The sequence below is a fragment of the Mytilus edulis genome, chromosome 9 (genome assembly GCF_963676685.1).
Source record: "Mytilus edulis chromosome 9, xbMytEdul2.2, whole genome shotgun sequence".
Taxonomy (NCBI): Eukaryota; Metazoa; Mollusca; class Bivalvia; order Mytilida; family Mytilidae; genus Mytilus; species Mytilus edulis.
The window spans coordinates 16,785,181-16,809,694 of record NC_092352.1 but is presented as its reverse complement, the minus strand read 5'-3'; the positions used below and the strand labels follow the sequence as shown (position 1 = coordinate 16,809,694).

Genomic DNA, 24,514 nt, shown 5'->3' with positions numbered 1-24,514 from the left:
ACACATTCTTGACATTTTAGTGCAATAATATGCCATAAACATAGTTTTGGGACAAAATTTAAATAAGCAACAGCTTAACAACAAAACAATATTTTTACACACATTGACATGCAAACAGGGTCATACGATGCATTTCTGACCCCGAAGTGATTTACGAAAAGTTGCGTACAAGCTGTTTTTTACCTTGTCTATTGAAATATTTGATAAAAGATATCTTCAGGTGCTCATTTTCTGATAAATAGGATAGAAATTTTAGACATTTTGGTTTCTTGGACATTTCTATACTTTTGCTAGACATACTTAACTTTTTTGTTTTAAAAGATAAACTCATGTTGATTTCTTATAAAATATTTAGAATATCTTCTGCACAAAAGTGTGCTCTCATTTTGTGTTTAAACTCTTCAGAAATAGTTCATTTTATTTTATTTTCCTAATTTTGAGAATACCGTCATTTTGCCGTATATTTATCTAATTTAAGAAAAAATGTGATTTCTTTATTAAAATTGTATTGACATAAATAATCTTTATACATAATAAAGCATAATGTAATTTAAAGGTAGAGGGTCCATGTATTCGCCTCTAAGCTAAAGATCAAAATCACTCGAAAAGGCCACCTTTTTCCGATATGTCATAGTTTGACTTCGGGAACCATTCTTTTTTACGTTAACAACGTCAAGTTATTCCCCTGTAACTGTGTGGTTTGCCCTTACAAATCCAGGTAAAATACACCATTATAGCATAATATCTTTAGAGTTAAAGCCTTTGAACACTTTTTAATATCAGTCTTTTTAATTGCTTTTGCACTTTATTCCGGATGTTTGAAATGTAATTCAATAATGTTGAAATCTTTTTAACTACGAATACTGATATTTGTTAGACTAAAGTTTTATGAACATCTGACTAATGATATTTGGTAGATTGTTAATGCATTTTGACTACCTAATTTAAGAGTTAAGTGCCCTTTTGTTGATTCAACGCTAAACATATGGAAGTTTTATAGAAAACTCACAGCCTACCGCCTTGTACTTTCATATTTGGTAATGCGGTACGTGATAGATATAGGATTACAGCATGCAGTGCTAGCAATGATTTCCTTAAAACAAGCTCATACATTTACATATTGGTTGAAACGAATATTTTTTTTTTTAAATTTAAAGGTTGTTTAGGACTTTTTTTTTAATTAATAAGTGTTTTAATCATAGAAAAACAAGAGAGTATATATTTTTTAAATATTATAACAACAAAATCTTTTTTTTAAATGTAATGAGACAATCAATAATGATGCTTTGAACGAATTTTTCCCTTTGCATAAGTACAAAATGGCCCATCTTTATTATTCATTTTTTTTGCTGGTTTGATACTATTGCAGGTTGAAAATGTGGTTTTTTTTCTTCGCAGCATACATTTATAAATACTAGTACACAACCTCAGTTGGTGGAGCATACAGTAATGGATTTTCGAAACTGTAAATGAACATATCACTTCATAAAATGCTTGCAACCTAAAATCACTACTGGATTCACCTATATTAGGAACGTTCATACCTAAATAAAGGCAACAGTAGTATACAGATGTTCGAAATTCATAAATCGATTGAGAAAAAAAACAAATCCGGGTTATAAATAAAAACTGAGGGAAACGCATCAAATATAAGAGGAGAACTACGACACAACAGAAACACAACATTAAAATGTAACACACACAGAAACGAACTATAATATTACAATGGCCATTTTCCTGACTTGGTACAGGACAAATTTAAGAAAGAAAAAAATTGTTGGTTGAACCTGGTTTTGTGGCAGCCAAACCTCCCACTTTAATGGCAATGTTAAATATAACATTAAAATGACAACATTACATGACAGTACTACAATACAAATAAATGGGAGAACATATAGGACAGAGAAACACACAAATAATAGCTAACAAAAGGTACCAGATTTAAAGTTTAATACGCCTTAAAATTTGAATGCTAGGGATGTAATGATTCATAGAAACGTTAGGAAATAATAAATGCTGTCTGAAGAATATATCGAAATCGTAACTTACCTTCAATGCTACAAATATTCCGATATTACAGATTTCTTTATTTTATGAATATTTCCATCTTTTCCTCAAAAACTTGTAAGTGCTATTACACTGAATTAGACATTGTCAATCAAAATCAATACACGTAACTGTTTATTTGCATTAGTTTCTGCATGTTTCTCAATGTATATCATACTTATGACAATTATTTCAATCTGAACAATTTGTCAGATAAACAAATAAATGATAGATCTTCGTTCTGTGTTTTGCTTCATCGGTTCTATAACCGAAGAATCATTTACGTTCCGTAAATAGTTATTGGTGAATCATTGAAAAACGGAATCAAGGATTGTCCTGATTATTGCCAATTAATTAAATAATGGATCTATTTTGAATTACATATGATGAACATCCCTTACAAACATATCACTAGCAACGACTACGATAATCTTGTAAATTCCATTATAATGAGGATAGTTATATAACATAAAACAAGATAAATTTATAACATATTTTACATTCCTTCATGGTAATAATCAGTTTTCAGGTCAACTTGGGTGTTTAATGAAACCCCTAATTATCTGAAAAAAGTATTCTTTATTATTAAGATAAAATATACATGGTTGCAAGATGTATAAATAAAAATTTCTGTGCCGAATTAATCAATTTATATATATATATATTTGGTGGTCAATTTGATCCATATATAAATATAGTAATAACATACAGTGTAGTACACACATTTGAATACAAAGTCACAAAATGTTCTGTTTCCTTTTTTTTTTTTTTTGATTTACATTAAGGCGCTACTTATGACAGGGTATTAAGAAGATGAAATTTAGTGTCATGCTAAAATTTCTTATTGTACTGCTGGTAAATTATTACGTTTTGTTAGGTTAAAAGCCGTTAAAATTTGTTTAGTAAATTTCATAGAGGGTTCATGACATCACATCTACAGTTAATGGTGACATCATCTATAAATGATGTTGTGTTTCATTGTTTATTTTTCAACAAAGTCCAGCGTGCGATAAATTCGTTATACGGTTAACTACTGACCCCCTACGGACAATAGAGAGTGAATAAAATCCATAGGGGATTTCGCCTCTGGCCTCATCCTTACTAATCTTCTATGGAACCGTAGGGGGTCAACTAAGGTGTTAATTTATTGGTCCGAAAATTAATATGTTTTATAAGCAACTGGATTGCATCTTAATGACACAAGTATTTCTAGGTTTATCCTGTTACATTTTAGAGAATTATTTAATGGTTATTTCAATTACATCTTTAACAAGTCTCATATTACAAACACTTCTACAATGTTATTCTCGTTTGTCATTAATTTCAATGCACTTTTTTATTTACATTCCGTGAAATATTAGAGTTGATGTGTGACCCATAGAACTGGTTTCAAATTAACATTGCATATCAAAAAAGGAACACATATCAAACTTGTATTGAAAAAAATGTGAAACTGAATAAATAAAAAGGTTCATCAACCCCAAGCACCTGCAGTCTGATACATGATTTGCTTTACAAGTTTCAAAAAAAATTAATTGCAACATTCGAAAAAGTAATTCGTTATCAAATATATTGAATCCTAGATCAACTTTCTGTGATATCTTAAAATATGGTTTAACAGTGGAAAAGAAAAGAATCAATCAGAAACCTATCTAGAAAACATTGTTTTGTCTCTTCCCTATGTTTAAAGTAGAATTCTATGTCTATGTTTTCATGTTTATCCTTTCAAAAAAAGTAAACGTTTTTAAGAGGTTTTGATCAAGGATGATAAAACAAATTATAAATGGAAGAAACAATGACCTAAAAAAATATACTACAATAATATTGATTCACAAAAAAAAACCACACAAAAAGTTAAATATCAGGAGACCAGCCGAAAAACTTGAAGAAATTCGATTCCTTCTTGAAGTGTATAAGAACTTGATCTACTTGTGACACCAAAGATGCCAGGCTTTAAATTATGTACATTTGACGCGTATTTTGTCTATATAAGACTCGTCAGTGACGCTTAAATAAAAAACAGTTGATATGGTAAATCAAAAACAAAGTGAATAACTTTAATTCAAACAAAAATATTTCTGAAATTAACATTATCAAAATTTCTTGATTTACGAAATAATTGTGAAGATTGGGGATGTGTTTTTCGACAAATAATTTGGCATTTCCATTGGAAGCAAATTTTCAAATTTTCTTGTCGACTTATTCTTTAATTCACATGATACTGACTGCATAAAGGAACTCCTTAGAATGTCTGAAAATAAGCCAGCCTTCTTCATCATTTGCATAAGACATATTTATTCTCTAACGACTAATCACGTCATAATAACGTCCATATAACATTTAAAGAACTGGGGTCTGTTGTTCAACTTGAAATTAAACTATCATATGATTAATTTTAATCAGTCGTTAAAAGTTAATCGCATGATTAGTAAATACAATGATTAAATTACGTTGTTCAACTTATTTTAATCATTGTATTTACTAATCACTGTATTAATTTTTAATCATATGATTAAGTTTGGGTAGTTAGCAAGTGTTTCCCACAATGCATTGTAAATCAGGGCATTATAACATTCTTCTTTTAACCAGCTTTTGGGTGCCAATAATTATTGAATAAAAATCTTATAACCATGTTCAAACTTTTTATGGAAACATATATTAATATTTTAGATGTGTTTCTACTTCAAATATAAATATGCTTTCGAGAAAGGAAAAATAATTTCAGTAAATGGAAAAAGTTATATGTGCATTCATTTTGTTTACCATGATGGCATGAAAACTGGTTTAGGGAACATGTAATAATCAACATTTGCATTTCACTTTGAATATGACTAGAGCCAGAGTTATTCATTTGTATATTCATAAATCGTGGTATCTGAAATGATGAGGTCATGCAGTTGGTCGGGAAAAAAAACACATTTAATGAGTAAGTTGTCTATTTTAATTGATAGTCGGAGACGTTTATCATGTCAACAGGCCGGTTTTGTCCCTTTTGAGTTTGACGTATTGCAGTGTTCCACTAGTGGAAAAAGAACTGCTTGTTCTACCTCAGTTAACAAATGTGTTTGATGAGCACGTATTTTCCTTACTAATGTTCTTTGTAGTAAATTGAGGGCCGCTGTTATATCTGTTCATTGATTTTCTGTTGGACATGATGTTGCCATACATTTGAAGTAATATGAAATCACTTAAATTAAAAAAAAAAATTCACACATCGTTGTTGTCAATATGATGGTATGTTAGGCGACTATTATACAAGCGATAGGTTTTAAAAGTATAAAATGTTTTAAACACCATATTTTACATAAGAAAATGTCAGGAATATGACAGTTGTTTGCCTTTCGTTTGATGTGTTTGAGCTTTGATTTTGCAATTTGATAAGCAACTTTCAGATTTGAGTTTCCTTCCTCCCTCGTTTTTTTTTTTTGTTATTCGTTTTGTTTATAAATTATGAGTTAAATAATACTGGAACACCGTGAGAGAAAAAAATACTTTTAAAAATGACTGATATTTTTTTACTGAACAGGAAACACTTGAACATTTATACCGTCAAAATAAAATGAAAAAAGCAGGAATTACCTAACTATTGATCACGTGGATATCCTGTGATTGTACCACATTGAAAAATGAAATTGTATGAGATGACATGACTTTCATCAACTAAATAAGGAAATCATTCCAGATGAATATCCAGTCATATAAATAAATACCTTTTTTGCGCAAGGCATGCATATAAGTATTAAGTTTTCATTCTATAATTTATTATAGATCTATTCTATGTAAACGTTTATTGGAGCAAAATGATACATAATTGGACGATACATGTTTTTCTTCACATTTTGTTTTTAGTTTTTGTATATGGAGATCCTAAAGATAGAAATTGCTTGAAACGGTATTGTAGCTGTAGCCGCAAGGAACTCAAAACAAGCTGCTCTTCGTTGATATATATTCCAAATATTCCCGAGTATTCAGGAACACTAGAAATGACAAATAACAAAATTCCACATATAAATGTGACTTTGTTTAGAAACGTGTCAGGTAATCACATCAAAATTCTCATTTTTAGGAATAATTCAATTAAAACTATCACTTCCGATGCTTTTGTGACATTAAATCATTTGGAGAGATTACAAATATCGAATGAACCGAACTTGGACATTTCTGCATTATCAAAGTCATTCAACAGTTTAAATAAATCTCTTATCGATGTATTGCGATTCGAAGGAAATAATTGGACAATGCTTCCAAATAATATATTTGACTCTTTAACCGGGTCAAATTTGTCCCAAATATCACTGAACGATAACAATTTGCCAAATGTTGACACCGCAGTTTTTCGACCATTCTACAGAGTTAGAAAAATATATTGTCGAAAAAATAAAGTAGTTAATATAATGATTGATGAAATCGGATTTTGGACTGTAGAGCATATAGACCTGACATCTAACAACATAAACAGTGTTCCGAAGTTTTGCAATGGAGAAAAAAGCCTTGCACCTAGACTACGAGTTCTAACGCTAAACGACAATGCTCTCAGATTTCTTGAACCCATTTCGTTCAAATGCTTATACCGTTTAGAAGAACTGCTTTTAGATAGTAATCGATTTACATCATTAGGGAATAATGTTTTTACATATTTGACAAATTTAAAACGACTCACAATCAATACGGCTCATAGGATAACCCGTTTAAGTCCTTTGGTATTTAACAGTAGTTCGCTACAGAAACTGCAGTTTGCTCAAAATGGATTCATTTTTGATAAATGTAAGCATGGTGTTGCATGTAAACGATATGATGTGGACACGATATTTCGTTTTCTACCAAAGCTCGTTGATCTTGATCTTACCAAAAACTTTTTACCCGACGATACGGAATTTTTACTTCGAATGTTTTCTCCTTTAGTCAAGTTACAAAAGCTGAATTTACATTCAGCATATTTAAATAAATTGCCATACAATCTCTTTCAGAAAATGCAACATCTAGAAATTTTAATTTTAAGTGGAAATAAATTAGCAAAGTGGAATCAGAATACGTTTGCAAACATGACATCTTTGCGAGAATTACATATACAGGGAAATAACATCAACCTAATAAATAAGACCACCTTCCCGCTAAAGTTGTTACTATCCTTAGAAAAACTAGATTTGACAAGCAATCCATTTTGGTGTACTTGTGATCTTATGTGGTTTTTGGATACAATTCGGAAAACTAACTTGTCAAAAGCTCTTACCAAGTGGCCGTCACGTTACGACTGCTCATACCCGAATGAGTTAAAATATAGATGGTTAAAAAATTATAGGCCAACCGTTGAAAGCTGTACTCCATGGGATCCGACTGGCACAATAATTGCTTTTGTGTTTTTGGGTGTTCTTTTGGTGGTTATTTCGGTAACTATAATATTAAAATGTCAAACTAATATCCGAAATATCTTATATTTGATACGTCTTCATAGGCATAAAAGACGAAACTGCTCGTCTGACTTACCAGCTAAATACGAATTTGATGCCTTTATAGTGTATTGTGACTCTGATCGGCATTGGGTACATGGAGAACTTTTAAAACGACTAGAAGAAGTTAATTTGAGGATTTGCGTTCATTATAGAGATTTTGAAGCTGGTCAACCAATTACTAGCAATATCGAAAATTTTATGAATAAAAGTTGGAAAATAATAGTCGTTATGTCAAATAACTTTGCTAAGAGTGAGTGGTGTCAGTGGGAATTATGTTTGGTCCAGGAAAGAAGACGACGTAAGGGTTCAAATGCAATGGTTCTTATAATGCGTCAGCAAATTGATTCGAAACATATGACCAGTCCACTTCGAACACTTCTTTATACAACACCCTATCTAACATGGAAAAGTGGATTAGGACAAAATATATTCTGGAAGGCTGTGATCAAGGGTATCAAGAAGACATACAGTGATCCACCTATAGCGGTCAATTTGATCGATCCTTGTTTTTGAAGACGTAGACATAAAAGAACGTTAACTTATGTAACTATGTAGCAGACGATCTACGACAAATTGTTCATGTATGTTCACTTTTTGTGCTTGTATGATTAAATGTTATAAATGTTATAAAAACTTATTAAGTTGTGACAAGAAAGGAAATTTAACGTTTTGACAAGAAGTAAAAATATATTATGATAAATACACTAAACGTCAAGAGTATATTTAAAACAATGTACTAGATATTGGCTAGTTCTGGTCGCAGATGTGAAAACAAATTAATGTTACTACAACAATGTCAGAATTAAAACAAAGCACATTACAAATACAGATAAGGCATTAAGGTCATGGCAGTCTTAACCAAAAAGGCAAATGAGTTCGGTTTAATATTTACGATATAAAATTATTTTAATTGTTTCGTAGTTTCCTGATAAATTCATAAAACTTAACGTGTTACGTCAATTTTCCTTTCATTTAGTTCAGTCAAAGGGTCAATATCGGTAATTATCGAATTTAAACATAAAAATCAAAATACTATACTGAGAAACTGTTTAAAAATTTTCGACATCGATAAAAGAAGATAATGGTAACATTGTTGACAAGAATCGTACATTTCGAAACAGTGTCGTATTTGTACAATGTTCCGACGAAGGACATCCGGTACCATATCGTACCATGTATGTAAGAAACACCATACAAATATCTTTATGGATAGTATTGAACTTGTTTTTGGTATAATATTTTGAGTCCACCAATTTTTTTTCTCAAAAAATCATCGTTTGATATATATGTCTTTTAGTAAAGAGAAGATCTTACCTTTATCCTCCTGATTTTGTATTTTTAATGTGTTGAGAGTGCTCTGCTTTCTCTACAGGTCATGTTCACTTTGTAACCGATTGATTGTTTTTGATAGCAAGCTGTCTTTATGACAAATTAAATTATTGTTGTGATAAGGTCCATTTACAACTGTTTCATGCATATTCAAGACGAGAAACAATACAAATTAATCAATTAGTAATGTTCTGCAAACTCAAAAATTCTCATCTCTCAGTGGGAAAAATAGTCTGAGATAGCCAGTGTACCGGAATATGTTTTTGTAAAGGTTCTCTGTCGTGCAGTGTGCGTGACACCGCACAACATCATTAATCCTATTACAGCACAACATAAATCAACGATTAGACCAGTTGTGAACGGGTATTTTATTTGGGCGCGAGAACTGAAGGCTAATTTATTTGCATGAACCAATCGATACTTGGGGTTTCTTTCATGGACAAGTTCTAACATTCCGTAAATAAATGCATCAGTAGTATACCAGTGTTCAAAAGTCAGACATCCCTTGAGAGAAAACAAATCCGGTTTACACACCTCCGTCAACCCACAAAACGCCAAAACTTTTTTGTTCTAAAAACTTATATAATGCCAATTCCATAACATGTTTTTCGTCGTATTATTCGAAAAAGAAGGACGAAAGATACCAGAGGGACAGTCAAACTCATAAAATGAAAATAAACTGACAACGTCTAGCTGAAAATGAAAGAAGACAAACAGACAAAAAATAGAACACATGACATAACATAAAAAACTAAAGAATAATCAACACGAACATGCAACCCTTTGATTATGTCATATTTTCAAAACAAAGTTCAGATGTGATAAGGCTCTTATAATTTTTAGTAATAAAATGCTCACTTTACAGGTTGTTTGCCAAACGACATAATGCCCGTATAAGTTTCTTGATTTATTGCTCCCTCACAGAACCATTAAAGAGACGTTTCACGCTTTTGTTACGCGCATTTAGTTTTTCGTTTTCATTACAGGAGGCGTATGATTTAACGCATCCCCATGTCTAAGTATTGTTAGTCCACACAGTTTAAACGGCTGGCCGTAATGGTTGTTTCGGCTTCATCGTATTATCATATTACCTAGTTTGAGAACATGTGTGCAATTTATTTACCACTCGGAGACCTTAAACAAACGTTTCAGCTATGTATCCATGGTAAATAGCTATGGATAACTCGTATGGATGTACTCATTTGACTTGTTTTGATACTTCACTTGGGTAAAGCTGATGATAGTAACTGCATTCACGGTCATCCCAAGATGTCGGATGAAAATTAAGGTCAGTATCTGTTTTGTCTGTTACAGTGTTTCTATATCATTTTCTTTACAATGTATACATTGATACGATGTAAATTTATAAAAGATTCACACAGAAATCACAAATTACTACCGAAAAATGTTCAGGAAACGGGAAATTCAATTTGAAAAAATCGCTTAGATGTCCGTAAATCATTATCAAAATATTTTTAAGATGACCGTAACATAAAACAAGGATGACCGTAATTTGTAAAGATTGACTGTAATTTATAAAGGATGATCGTAACTTTTAAATGATGACCCTCAATTCTAAGAATATCCGTATTTGTATTCATAGCTTTTTGTTGTGTTTGTCTCAATAGGGGCTTAGTTAGCGGATATCAACATGTTTCATCAATTGTTTTTTTTTATCTATTTGCCGTATTTTGAGTTCATGACAATGATAGTAAATTGGAAATGTCTCGTAAAAAATGAAACATTTATTGATAACGACTTTAAAATTTTAATACAAATTGACAGAGATACGACGAAAATTCGAAGAAACAAGAATGTGTCCCTCTAATGTGTCTCTAGTACATGCCTCATCTACACTATAATTTCCTATGTTCAGTGGACAGTTAAAATGGGGAAAAAACTGTAATTTGACATTATGATTAGAAAGATCATACCATAGAAAACATGTGTACTAAGTTTCAAGTTGATTGGACTTCAACATCATCAAAAACCTCCTCCACTAAAAACTTTAACCTGAGGTGGGACAGACGGACGAACGAGTAGACGAACGGACGAACAAACGAACGGACGCACAGACCAGAAAATATAATGCCCATGAATGGAGCATAAAAAACACTAATCAAACATATGAATATCCGGTAATCGAGCTGTGTGTATGGTTCCAGAGGAAGCAGATTAAAATCTTAGTTTGTCTTTATATATGAATAACATTGCTGTATATACAAATTGACAAGGTTCCCCTCAGTGGTGGATCCAAGGGGGGGAGTCCGGGGGTTGGAACCCCCTTTTTATTTACCGATCAGTGCATTTGAATGGGGACACATAGTTTGAACCTCCTTTACCCTGGGTCGGGACCCCCCTTTTTTTGGAAATGGCTTAATCCGCCCCTGCCCCTTGTGATACGCTATACGCACAAGACTTTTTCAAGGATCTATTTTGCTAGAGCTCGCCTTCACTAGTTTGGTCGTAGTATTTTAAAAACAGGTTCTGTTATTTTACTTGCAAGACAAAATAGAAGACAAATCAAAGACGATATAATATCAATGGGTGTACATCCATTGGCATTTTTAAAAAAGGTGCATTTATTATATGTCATTACAAGGAATTCAAGAAAAAAAAATCGTTTGGCTTTTAGTTATAGGCTGTGCAGCACACTTTTTTTTTATTATACTTGTAAGGTGTCATTTAATCGCGCTTTTGTTGCATGTTTCCCCCACTTTTTCATGTAAATGTTTTGTTGTATGTTCATTTTAAAAATTTTAACCTCTACCGTAAAAAAGATAAATATGGTGAACTTTGTATTGAAAGCACGTCTTATTTTCTCCTACCTCCTAGGATAATACTCTCATATAAATACGTTTTATATCAACACCATTTATCATTTGATACAAAAAAAGTAGGTATACAAATACGGATATTTCTTAGAATTGACGATCATCCTTTAAAAGTTACGGTCATCATTTAGAAATTACGGTCATCCTTTAACCAATTACGGTCACCCTTGTTATGAATTGCTGATTCTGTTACGGTCATCTCGATTGTGATTTACGGTCATCTGAGAGATTTTTTTAAATCGAATTTCCTGTTTCATGCACATTTCTCGGAAGTAATTTGTGATTTCCGTGTAAGTCTTTTATAAATTTACATCATATCAATGTCTCCTTTGTAAAGAAAATGATATAGAAACACTGTTACAGACAATACAGATACTGACCTATTTTTTCATCCGACATCTTGGGATGACCGTGAATGCAGTAACGGTCATCAGCTTTAGCCCAGTTATACTTTATATGTTCGGATGAACTTGTGAATATTTTCTATTGATCCGCTTAACGTTTATCTATTTGCTGAATTGTAGAATTTTGCTTATTCAAAATACTTATATTAAAGTGTAAACTACCAAGTCAGGAATATGACAGTTCTTGTCCATTTGTTTTTGATGTGTTTTGTCATTTGATTTTACCATGTGATAATAGACTTTCCGATTTGATTTTCCTCTGAGTTCAGTATTTTTGTGATTTTACTTTTTTTGCCAGGGTATTTATCAAAACTATAAAAAAAAAAAAAAAAAAAAAAAAAGAAGACATGGTATGATTGCCAATGAGACAACTATCCATAAGAGTCAAAATGACACAGAAATTAACAACTATGGTTCACCGTACGACCTTCAACAATGAGCAAAGCCCATACCGCATATTCAGCTATAATTAGTTATCAAAGGTACAAGGATTATAATTTAGTACGCGAGACGCGCTTTTCTACATAAGACTCATCAGTGACGCTTATATCAAAATATTTTAAAAGCCAAACAAGTACAAAGTTGAAGAGCATTGAAGAGCATAAAAGACCCAAAAATGACAATGTTAAATAATTCAAAGCCATTAATATATACTACTGAAATAATTAAAAAAATCCTTTCTTTTAATATAAATAATTTAAACAAATCAAAAATTGTAAAGAAAGAAGCATAAACCTTTCTAATTTCTACCTTAATTGTCAGGCTAATGAGAATTAATTTTCGCGGTTCTTTTAATGGTATTACAATAAAAGTGCAGTAATAGATCATCACATCATAAGTACTTTTAGGTATCAAAGGATGTTTTGTTTAAGGAGTTATGTAATGGCTTTAATTCCCCTGAAGTAAACGGAATGACATACTAGCACGTTTAATTCCATTTCAATCCCTTATAAATAATTACACACGTGTTTGACATCACCAATAATGTTTGAAGTACAATAAAAGGAAATCTCATAAAAAGATTACCTTCTCCTTAGAAAGTAAATTATCAGTTCTTTGTAATTCACAGCCAGAAATATCCGTATTATTCTTCAGAACTGCCTAGACAGTGAGAAATTAACTGATAGAAATAGTCACATGCGTATTATAAAAATATTTTAAAGAAGAAAAGCAATAGTGTCCAATGAAAATGATGATCAAATGCTATTTGCACTGAAAATATTTAATAAACTTTACAATAAAGATACATTGTAAAATGTATGGTGGATATATCTATAAAAAATAACAATCAAAGCAAATGTTCCCTGCAACGAAATTTTGAATTTCAAATTGTTTTGAGGAACATTTCTAAAGATGAGTACTTCTGTTATTTTCGAAAGATTCTGTAAGTATAGGTTAGGGTTTTTATTTCTCATAAAAACACAAGAAGTTTGAAGTAAATATGATTGACAGAACTATAAATACTGATTTAAGACGGACTATTGCGTGAACACCAGATGAATTTAACTTGATATCTGCGTTTTGTATTTCCTTGATGGAGGGTAATTGCTCATAAGTAAGCTATTAAACCAAGAGTTCCAAATGGTGAAGTTGAAATCATCCATTCATAAATTTGACGGACGCATTCACGAGTTGGTTGACCGTTATGGAATAACTGTTCCACAGATGATATCGGATATGTTCCTTACCTCGTGAATGTGACCTACCGAATTAGACTATTTACCGGGTTTATATTAACATAAACACACGGTGGATGCCATATGTGGAGCAGGATCTGGTTATCCTTCCGGAGCACCTGGAATCACCACCAGTTTTTGGTGGGTTTCGTGTTGCTTAGTCTTTAGTTTTGTATGTTGTGTCATGTGTACCTTTATTTGTCTGTTTGTCTTTTTCATTTTTAGCCATGGCGTTGTCAGTTTATTTTTTGTTATATGAGTTTGACTGTCCCTCTGTTATCTTTTGCCTTTAATATTTACATACCAAATAATATGTTAATGACACCGTTGGCGTCTTAATGCTTGACATCCATCCATGTGATCACCAATGATACGGCTGAACACACACAATATATGCATAATTACTCCAAATATCACCACTATGTCAAATCTGCTTTTTTTTTCTTTCTTCGCCGGGATTCGAACTCATGCTATATAGAGATCGAGACAACAACACCTGCACTGTTGCCAGCGCTCGGATAACTAGACTGAGTTTTAAAACAGTTCATGATATATAAGGCATGACGATGGAATGATTGCAGAATAGCTTAAGTGTCTGTCATAAAGGATTAAACGTCTAACGTGATACGTCTAAACAAGTGACAAATCTATGATTGATTCATTCATTGGCTCAGCAGTGAAGATGATACACGGCTGAAAAAATATTATATTCATAATTACTCTAAACATCAGCACAATAATTTGAAGTCTGCAAACTTGCGGAAGCAAACAGCAAAAGTCTTTCATTGAAATTCTTCATGTGTAGCTCATACGTCAACTACTATCATTGGCCAATGTGTGTATCTTATCGAAATATATAAAAACGTTTACCAAAATGAACCAATAAATTCAATATCTGAAGCCGGTTTATTCATAGTTTAATTTTTTTTCAAACGGCAGATGCTGCATGACAATTGAAATTCAAATGATAATATCCTGAACTGGGCATAAAACAATAAACCAAGCAGGAACTATCTTTGTGACAGGGATTTGAATTTCCTGTGATTGATGTTATTATTTAAAATTGAATGGACTGAGAAGAATTGAATTCAATTTTATAACTTAGGAAATGATTCCAAACGAATTCAAACATACCGTATTTGGTTCAGATAACTGACACATATGTGTATATATTCTGTTCATCTGGATTTATTTCCTTATATATATTATATCATTCAGTCTTATATTCGTTGTATGTCTATTCTCTGTACTTTTTGATAGAGAAAATGATATGCTTGAAGATGTATGTTTTTATTCTAATTCTGTATGTTGTAATTCATCATGGAAATCCAAGAAATAGCAGTTGTTTTAAAAAGTATTGTCACTGCAGCTATCTCAATTTGAAAGCGAGTTGCTTTTCGTTGAGGTATATTCCAAATATTCCAGATTATTCTAAGACATTGGAACTGACAAATAACAAGTTTTCACATATAGATTCGAATCTGTTCAGAAATGTTTCAGGTAATCACATCAGAACTCTCACTATCAGGAATAATTCGATTACGACTATGACTTCTGATGCTTTTGAAACATTAATTTATCTGGAGCGACTACACATATCGGTTGAAACGAAATTAAATATTTCTATAATTTCAGGGTCTTTAAACAGTATAAATAGATCTCTGATTGATGAATTGAGATTCGAGGAAAATAATTGGATGCTGCTACCAACTGATTTATTTGATCCTTTGATTGGGTCTAACTTGTCAAAAATATCACTGAACCAGAACCGTTTGGAAACGTTTGATACAGCAGTTTTCCGGCCAATATACCGAGTTAGAAAGGTGAACTGTCGAAAAAATAATATTGTTAATGTATTAATTGATGAAGCTGGATTTAGGACTGTGGAGCAACTAGATTTGACAAGTAATAATATATATAGTATACCGAATTTTTGTTTAGGAGAAAAAAGCCTTGCGCCAAACCTGCGAGTTTTAACACTGAACAACAATGCTATCAGATATCTTGAACACATTTCGTTTAAATGCCTTTATCGTTTAGAAGAACTTCGTTTAGATAGTAACCGATTAACGAAACTAGGAAATAATGTTTTCATATATTTGAAAAGTTTAAAACTGCTCACAATTAATGTAGCACCGAGGCTTAGCAGTTTAGGTCCTTTGGTTTTCAACAGTAGTTCTCTAGAGAAACTGAAGTTTTCTAATAATGGATTCCTTTTTGATCGATGTTACAGGGCTAAATGTAAACGATATGATGTGGACTCGGTATTTCGTTTCCTACCAAGTCTTGTTGATCTTGAACTTTCGAAAAACTTTCTTCCCGATAGTGCATCATTTTTGTACCGAATGTTTTCTCCATTGATAAAGTTACAAAAGCTTAATTTGCATGCAGCTTTTTTGGAGATATTACCAGCAAATCTCTTCCAGAAAATGCAAAATCTTCGAATTTTAATTTTAACTGGAAATAAGTTAGCAAGTTGGACTCTGAATACTTTCGAAAATATTTCATCTTTGCGAGCACTGTATTTGTCAGGCAATCTTATTCACACAATTAATAAAACCTCCTTCCCACTAGATGTGCTGCTTTCATTAGAGTTACTAGATTTGTCGCAAAATCCCTATGGGTGTAACTGTGATCTAAAATGGTTTGTGGATACCATAAGGAAAACAAATATGTCAAAACGTCTGAGTAATTGGCCTACGCGATACACATGCTCATATCCGAATGAACTCAAACGACTATGGTTGAAAAAATATAGACCAACCATTGAAAGCTGTACTCCCTGGGATCCGACTGACACAATAACTGCTTTTGTGTCTGCTGGCGCTCTTTTTGTTTTTGGTTTGGTAACTCTTATTTTGAAATGTCAAACTAATATCCGAAATGCTTTGTATTTGATTCGCCTCCATAGGCATAAAAGACAAACTCGCTTGTCTGACTTATCAGCTCACTACGAATTTGATGCCTTTATAGTGTATTGTGACGCTGACCGACACTGGGTACACGGAGAACTCTTAAAACGATTGGAAGATCTGAATTTGAAGATATGTGTTCATTATAGAGATTTTGTACCGGGCCAGCCAATAACTAGCAATATCGAAAATTTTATGAATAAAAGTTGGAAAATAATAGTTGTCATGTCAAATAACTTTGCTAAGAGTGAGTGGTGTCAATGGGAATTATGTTTGGTTCAGGAAAGGAGGCGCCGCAAGGGTAAAAATGCAATGGTTCTTATAATGCGTCAGCAAATTGATTCGAAACACATGACAAGTCCTCTTCGAACACTTCTTTATACAACACCGTATCTCAAATGCAAAATCGGATTGGGACAAAATATATTCTGGAAGGCTGTGATTCATGGGATCAAGAAGACATACAGTGACCCACCTATGGCGATATCATACATTTGATCTATGCTTATACCCCAGAAACGGAGATGTAACTTCAAGAATGACTTTATACATACTAGAAGAACCTTAAAATATTGTGCCTTCATTCATATTACATATTCATTGTTTTGTTTGTTTTATGAAAGGAAGTGTTTGCGACTTTGAATGAGAGTCTTTTAAATCAATAACACTTTTTAGATTTTATGAGTTCGGTCATTTTTTGGGATCAACGTGTGTTCTTACTGTTGTTTGAACATGAATCGATTACGCCCGTTTAATGAAGTTTTGTCATTATTGCAAATTTCTTTTAAACACGAATTTAACGTAAACATTTACTTTCGGGTTTGATAAGAATCTAGTATTCGCCGAGTTTATTTACATCCTGTTTGTTTAATAACATAAATGCAAGTGAAAGTTAATAGTTTTACTGCTCACTCGTACAACCCTTAAAAAAGCCGTTGCTCGTTTCTTGTTGACGCATACAGTCTGTCATTTATTTCTTTCACGAAGAGTTGGATTTAAGAGTCCTTCCAATCGGATTTGTCTAGGTATTTGTAATCCAATCCAGTCTAATGACTGGCCGTACGGATTGTGGGGATGTCATCGTATCACTCAGTTGAAGACATGTGTCCAAAGTTTATACCCTGAGTATCTTCTCTAATAAACAATTAGCAATATACCAGTAGTAAGACGCATATTTAAATTTTGTTTGGTACATTTTATCTTCACACCTGAACTTTTAAACGTAGATCTATAAGTTTAATTATTGAATATTGCCTTTCAAAAACATTTGAAATCAAAACCTAGAATTAAACTCGTCAAAGATAACAGTAACATAGATGATCAGAAGTGTTTATGTTAAAAACCGGGCTTTAAAACATAAAAAATTGAAAAAAAGCATAAACTTTCTAGTTCGACCTAAATGGGGAGTTTAATGCGAATTAACTTACGAGATTCCTTTAATGGTATTACAACAAAAGTGCAGTAATATATCATCACATCATAAGTACTATTAGGTATCAAAGGATGTTTTTGTTTAAGGAATTATATAACGGCTTTCATTCTCCTTGTGTAAACAAAATGATATACTAGCACGTTTAATTCCATTTTAATCACTTATAAATAATTACACACGTGCTTGATATCACCAATAATGTTTGAAGTACAATAGAAGAAAATCTCATGAAAAGATTATCTTCTCCTCCAAAAAAGTAAGTTATTCGTTCTTTGAAATTCACAGCCCGGAATATCCGTATTATTCTACAGCACTGCTTAGAAAGATAAAATTAACTGAATGAAAGTGGCACATGCGTATTATAAAAATATGTAAGATAAGAAGAACATTAACCACCACTGAAAGGAAGATCAATACTTTTTGCAATGAAAATATTTACTGAATTTAACAATACATTTTTTATATAGACCATTCCATATTAACAACTTTTGACTCTTGAATTTTATATTTTTTCGACAGGTTACCTTATTTGTGGTTGGACATTCTGCTACTAGTTCAAGCAAGAGCTACGTAAATAAGTATGTTCAAGGTTTTAATCGGTACAGTTTTGAGGGAAATTTTACTATTTAATGCTTTCTATATATGACTTAATCAAACTACTACATGTCAACAAACAAACACAGAAAAGCCTGTAAACGCTCTATATCCAAACACGAAATCAAAAAGGAAATACAACAATACGAAAAATTACAATAGCACAATAACCGTTTGCAAGATGTATGATCACATAGCCATGACAAAAGGTTATTACCAAAAATGGAGTTTTAACAGTAAAGGCTAAAGTTAACAAAGACATATAAAAAGAACAAAATAACAGGTAATCAAGATGATAAACACCATAAGTACTCAGCATCTATTCTTCAAGACCATAGTGTATAATTTGTGAAGTTGATACTAAATATTTATCAATAAAGATTTGATATCTGCCAATGAAATGGAAAAAAAGAAGTCTAGACGTTATTTTACATAACCCTGGTTCAACTTTCAGCTAACCGATTTTGTCAAAAATACTTCGCAGTGTACAAACTGTATATTGTATTGCATTCTTTTTACCGCTATATATGCAGCCTTTTATTGACATAAATTTAAAAAAAAAAATAACTGAAAAAACTGACTGCATCTATTCATATATTATTAACACTAATATTATAGCAGACAGAAAATCAAGATATAGGGTTGATGCGGACAATGTTTGAATATTCATAGATAATGACATTTCAACCCATGTACTTAGAATGCATTATTTCTGAAATGACGAATCCTTCTCTAAAGTCCACATTTTTATACGTACTTCTGTAAATTAATACATCAATTTATATTTTATTCAGAGACATACGTATTTCGTTTATAAAAATTCGATCAGTTTATCAAGTTTTTTTCAATATTGTTTCCAGCATATTGTTTTAACTGTTCACATAGAAAAACTGTGTTTGGTTTCACATTTGCATTGTAAATGAGTAAGTTTCGGAAAAACTGTCACACAAACTACGCATTTATCTATGATTCGTCTTTAGTTGTGTCTCCTTTTCCCAGAATATTTAACACACATATTCAATAATAACAACAAAATTCTCGTTAGATTTTTAAAACAATTTTTCATTGAGATTTAATGCAATACTAAAGTTGGTTGGCAGGCTATTTAATTCATTTTAAGCTTGATTGATTGAAAATGTTATTGATCGTACAAAGTATTTTCTTAAAAGATAAATCATTTCTTTAAAATAGATTTCAAATGAATTGAGGGAATATTTCATTATTTTTATTTTCAAGACCAAATATATTTCTATATAAAATATAAAAGAAATATCCTAACTTGTTTGCAATAATGAAGCAATAAATCATAAAACATATACCTCGCTGGTTTGTATTGAAAGTCAACATACCATTTCAAAGTAATACATTACAATTTTTACCTCGTTAATTAATTTTAAGATAACAATATACCAAGTTGGAGAAATACAATATGGCCTATACCTCGATGGTTGATATCAAGATGTCAGCATACCATGTTAAAGCAATGATACATTACAATACATAACTTGATCATTATCCTTTAGATGTCAGCATACCAAGTTAAATTATTACATTTACCTCGAAATTTGATATTAAAAGAAGTTAGCATACCATGGGGCCCAGAACACATTTATTTCGTAGTGCTTTCTTCCAGACAATGAACTTAAATTGTAAGTTGGAGTTTCTCGCTGCATTGAAGACGAATTAGTGACCTTCAGCTGTTGTCTGCTCTATGGTCGGGTTGTTGTCTCTTTGACATATTCCCCATTTCCATTCTCAATTTTATGTTGACCTCTACATGCTAATCATCGAGTTATGTATTGTAATGTGTCATTAAATTATTATTAGGTCAGAGGACACAGTTATCGTCCTTTGGTTTTTGTTGTCTAAGAAAACTTTTTTCCATACATCTTTCGCCTCGGGTGACATTGTTTTCTTGGATACAAATCTCGTCTTATTCCCTCCCATTAATGTTTCATTTATGTTTTAACATTTTTCTCCACGATACCAATGTTAAGGTCAACATATTAGGTTAAAATAAAACAGTAAAATATTTATATATATATCGATGGCTGGTATTTTACATTTAATATGCCGTGTTGAAGTAAAAATAACATAATTTGTTTTTAACTTTGTTGATTTTATTAATAGGACATCATTCAATGTTGAAGTTAAACGTTATTAAAAAAAACTTGTTATTTGATAATATAAGATCATACCGTGTTGAAATAAAACAATATTACATAACCCTCTTTATTGTGATCTTGAAAGGTCAGCATGTCGTTGTTGCATATGCTCATTGGTGTATTTGAAATTACAGTATATATTGGAGATTAAAGCCATGGCGTTGTCAGTTTTATTTTCGATTCATGAGTTTCAATGTCCGCCTGGTATCTTTCACTTGTTTTTTGTTGTAGTAAAACTGTACAAAATACACCTTATAGGTAGAATTTCAAAGGTTAATATAACATGTCGAAGCGGTATATTATAACATATCGAATTGAATTTTGAATTTTGAAAGATGAAAATCCCATGCCGAAGTAATACATCATAAGCTAAGATATTGAAAGGTTATACCAAGTCGATTTTTAAATACATTACAACACTTTACTCTTTTAAAAGAGCTGCATGACGTTGTCAAAGTCATAAGTTATACTTTTAAACTTGTTTAGTTTGATTAAGGCCAGTACTTTGATCTTCTATGCTTTGAGTTTAAAGACAATGAATATATGTTTTCATGGCATAAGTGTGAAATAAATTTGAAGGCACTCATAGCTTCTTACAGAATAAATGTTACAGTACTTGTTTTATACTTTCAACATCAATCTTTGATAATACAGGTCAAGGCTTGACTTAGATTACTTTAGTCGTATTTGGCACAGTTTTTGGGAATGTTGGGTCCCCAATGCTCTTCAACTTTAAACTAGTTTAGTTTTCTAGCTATTTTGATCTGAGCGTCACTGATAAGTCTTATGCAGACTGGCGTCTGGCGTGTCAAATTGTAAGCCTGTTACCTTCAATACCTGTAATCAAGCCTGTTTGGTGAATTTTAGACAAATCGAACCGTCATTGGCGATTGCACATAGCACACCGAAAGGTACATTCGGTTAAGGTCCTTTTTGTCATGAAACTCATAACGCTTATCATAAGCCCAGTAGTCAGCAGTTTTTGTGTGGACATGAATTGTCATTGATATGGTTATATTTATAAATTTACTGTTTACAAATTTTTGAATGTTTTGAAATACTAAATCTTTTCTACCTTAGGCAGAGATGACTTTAGCTGCATTTGGCAAAACTTTTAGGAATTTTGGTCCTCAATGCTCTTCAACTTCGTACTTCATTTGGCCTTTTTAACTTTTTTGGATTCGAGCGTCACTGATGAGTCTTTTGTAGACGAAACGCGCGTCTGGCGTATATACTAAATTTAGTTCTGGTATCTAAGATGAGTTTATTTAGAACTATGTATCTGCACATACTGGCTTAAACAATTTATATGTCAGCGTTCCTGACGAAGATGAATCTAGAAACGCACATTGAACTTTATATTGTGTTTAAAAAAAATTTCGAAACTTGACTCTGATGGGATTAGTATCATTTTGATCTGTTTTTGTGCACAAGACTTTGGACATTGTTCTAGGTAAAAAAGGTAATTCTATAAAGTACAGATCATTGTGGATTGTATATTGAATGGAAAACCTATTTGATGATTCTTTTTACTGTTATTGTTACAACTAATTCAGTTATCTATATTGTTAAGATGACAATTATAGTGAAAGTTATGATGTACACACAGTAATAATCAGTATTAATACAGCCTGCTAGCGATTTATACGCTCCGAATAAATTTATAAATAAAAATATAGAGTTAACGATTCTTTTCGTCAAGGTCACTAACTATTAGTTGTGTGATTCAAGATAACTCACAATGGTAAAATTAAGAAAGGAAATGGGGAATGTGTCAAAGCGACAACAACACAACCCGACCGTAAAGCAGATAACAGCCGAAGGCAACCAATGGGTCTTCAATGTAGCGAGAAACTCCCGCACCCGGAGGCGTCCTTCAGCTGGCCCCTAATAAAATGTGTACTAGTTCAGTGATAATGGACGTCATACTAAACTCCGAATTATACACAAGAAACTAAAATGAAAAATCATACAAGACTAACAAAGGCCAGAGGCTCCTGACTTGGAACAGGCGCAAAATTGCGGCGGTGTTAAACATGTATTAATGAAGTAAAATTTACTTAAACCAATAAAAATCGACAAGCAGATTGCAACTGAGAGGACTATTTTTTCGAACATGAAAGTTTTGACAAAACAAATGACGAAAAGTTGTTGAAAATATTGATTTAGATTTTTTGAGTGTTTTCTTGATAGATTTTTTTTGATTTTAAACATATTTTATTCATTAAGATATGAAAAGGATTGAGCAACAGGCACAGCCTATAAAAGCTCTCTCCATATTACATGTACAAGGTATAATTCAATCACAACAACTGTATTTAAAATAATGCAATATAGTGGAACATGCATGCTACTTGTGAGCACACACGAGAAAATATATGTTAACAGTGTTACTTACTAAATGCAAAATATATTAAAAAATATATAGGCAATTAATCATCAGTTATTTAAAGTACATTGAGACATGCAAATATCCTTTATAAGTCATTAGAAATATATATATGGCTTGAAAGAGACACTAAGCTTGCTTAGTGGAATAAATGAATTAATGTTGGAGTGTAGAAAAAAATAAAAAATAAAAATAGATGAAACAAAAATTAAAGTAAGTTTCAAACAAAACGTTGAGTGTCACTGATATATTTCTGAACAGATTTAAAAATAGCAATATTCATATCATATGAAAATAATCTGTTTCCAAAAAGTAGTAATTCAATATTTATGTCAACATTATCAACAATGGAGTAAATAGAATCAAGAAGGATCTGTCTTACATCATTATACTTAGGGCAAATAAAAAAGAAATGTTGGTTATCCTCAACAGGATGGTTACAGTTTGTGCAAAAAGTGTTCTCGGATAAGAACTGATTAAACAAATGAGATTTAAGGTTGCTAGCATTATTTCTAAGTTGACAATGACTTATATTTAGTTTCCTTATCCCATAGTTGAAAGGTTTAAATATATCATCAGTCCTATAAAACTTATCTAGTCCACTTCTAAATATACCCAAACTTGGTGGTTTTTGTAAACTCAAAGGAAGACTATTCCAAAGTCTTATAGTGGAAGGAATGAAACTATTAAAATAAGAGCTAGTTCTAGCAAGAGGCGGGTGAAAAGTGTTATTTGCATTCCTCAAAGTATAAGGGGTTTGTCTGGGAAGATATGGCTGAACTAACTCATATAAGTATGCAGGTGTCATTCCATTTAATATTTTGTAGAATAGTATAAGCTTATGTTTATTACGTCTATTCTCCAGAATTTCTAAACCTAATTCAATATAAAGTTTTTGTCTGGAGGAATTACGTCGTAATCCTGTAATAATTCTAGCAGCTTCTATCTGAATATTTTCAAGAAGCTCAGTCTCATGCTGGGAGCAATTGCCCCAAATAACATCACCATATTCTAATATAGGTCTAATAAAAGCATAATAAATACGTAAAAGTGAACTCCTATCTAATAAGTGTTTAACTTGACGAAGCACAGAAAGAAGAGAGCATGCTTTTTTATAAATAATATCAATATGCGTGTGCCATGAAGCTGATGACTGAAATGTTATCCCAAGATGACAGTGAATATTTATTTTCTCAACCTCTTCACCATTTATCCCAAAAAATACAGGTGGATGCTCCCTTTCCCTTCTAGTAAATACAATATTTTTAGTTTTCTTAGAATTA

At 31.8% G+C, this 24,514-nt stretch overlaps 3 protein-coding genes across 4 annotated transcripts in view; 2 read left to right on the top strand and 1 right to left on the bottom strand.

Annotated features, from left to right (window-relative positions):
* LOC139487717 (synaptotagmin-15-like) overlaps positions 1 to 24,514 on the bottom strand; it is a 162,827-nt gene that overhangs the window by 121,740 nt on the left and 16,573 nt on the right. The window contains exon 1 of one of the 2 annotated variants that reach the window (XM_071272737.1): positions 2,050 to 2,359. The exons of the other annotated variant lie outside the window; for it this stretch is intronic. The gene's annotated coding sequence lies outside the window, so the exon portion shown is untranslated. Of the gene's footprint in view, positions 1 to 2,049; positions 2,360 to 24,514 lie in introns of those variants that run through there. 2 annotated transcript variants of the gene reach the window in all.
* Positions 5,833 to 8,294, top strand: LOC139487716 (toll-like receptor 6). Its single transcript, XM_071272735.1, has one exon. The coding sequence runs from the start codon at positions 5,847 to 5,849 to the stop codon at positions 8,007 to 8,009; it is 2,163 nt and encodes a 720-aa protein (XP_071128836.1). The 5' UTR covers positions 5,833 to 5,846; the 3' UTR covers positions 8,010 to 8,294.
* On the top strand, positions 14,968 to 17,257 carry LOC139487714 (toll-like receptor 1). The gene has a single exon (XM_071272733.1). The coding sequence runs from the start codon at positions 15,005 to 15,007 to the stop codon at positions 17,147 to 17,149; it is 2,145 nt and encodes a 714-aa protein (XP_071128834.1). The 5' UTR covers positions 14,968 to 15,004; the 3' UTR covers positions 17,150 to 17,257.

Bases quoted from the DNA above. Each gene is read 5' to 3' on its own strand.
- LOC139487716 (XM_071272735.1), top strand. From the start codon at position 5,847: ATGATACATAATTGGACGATACATGTTTTTCTTCACATTTTGTTTTTA.
- LOC139487714 (XM_071272733.1), top strand. From the start codon at position 15,005: ATGATATGCTTGAAGATGTATGTTTTTATTCTAATTCTGTATGTTGTA.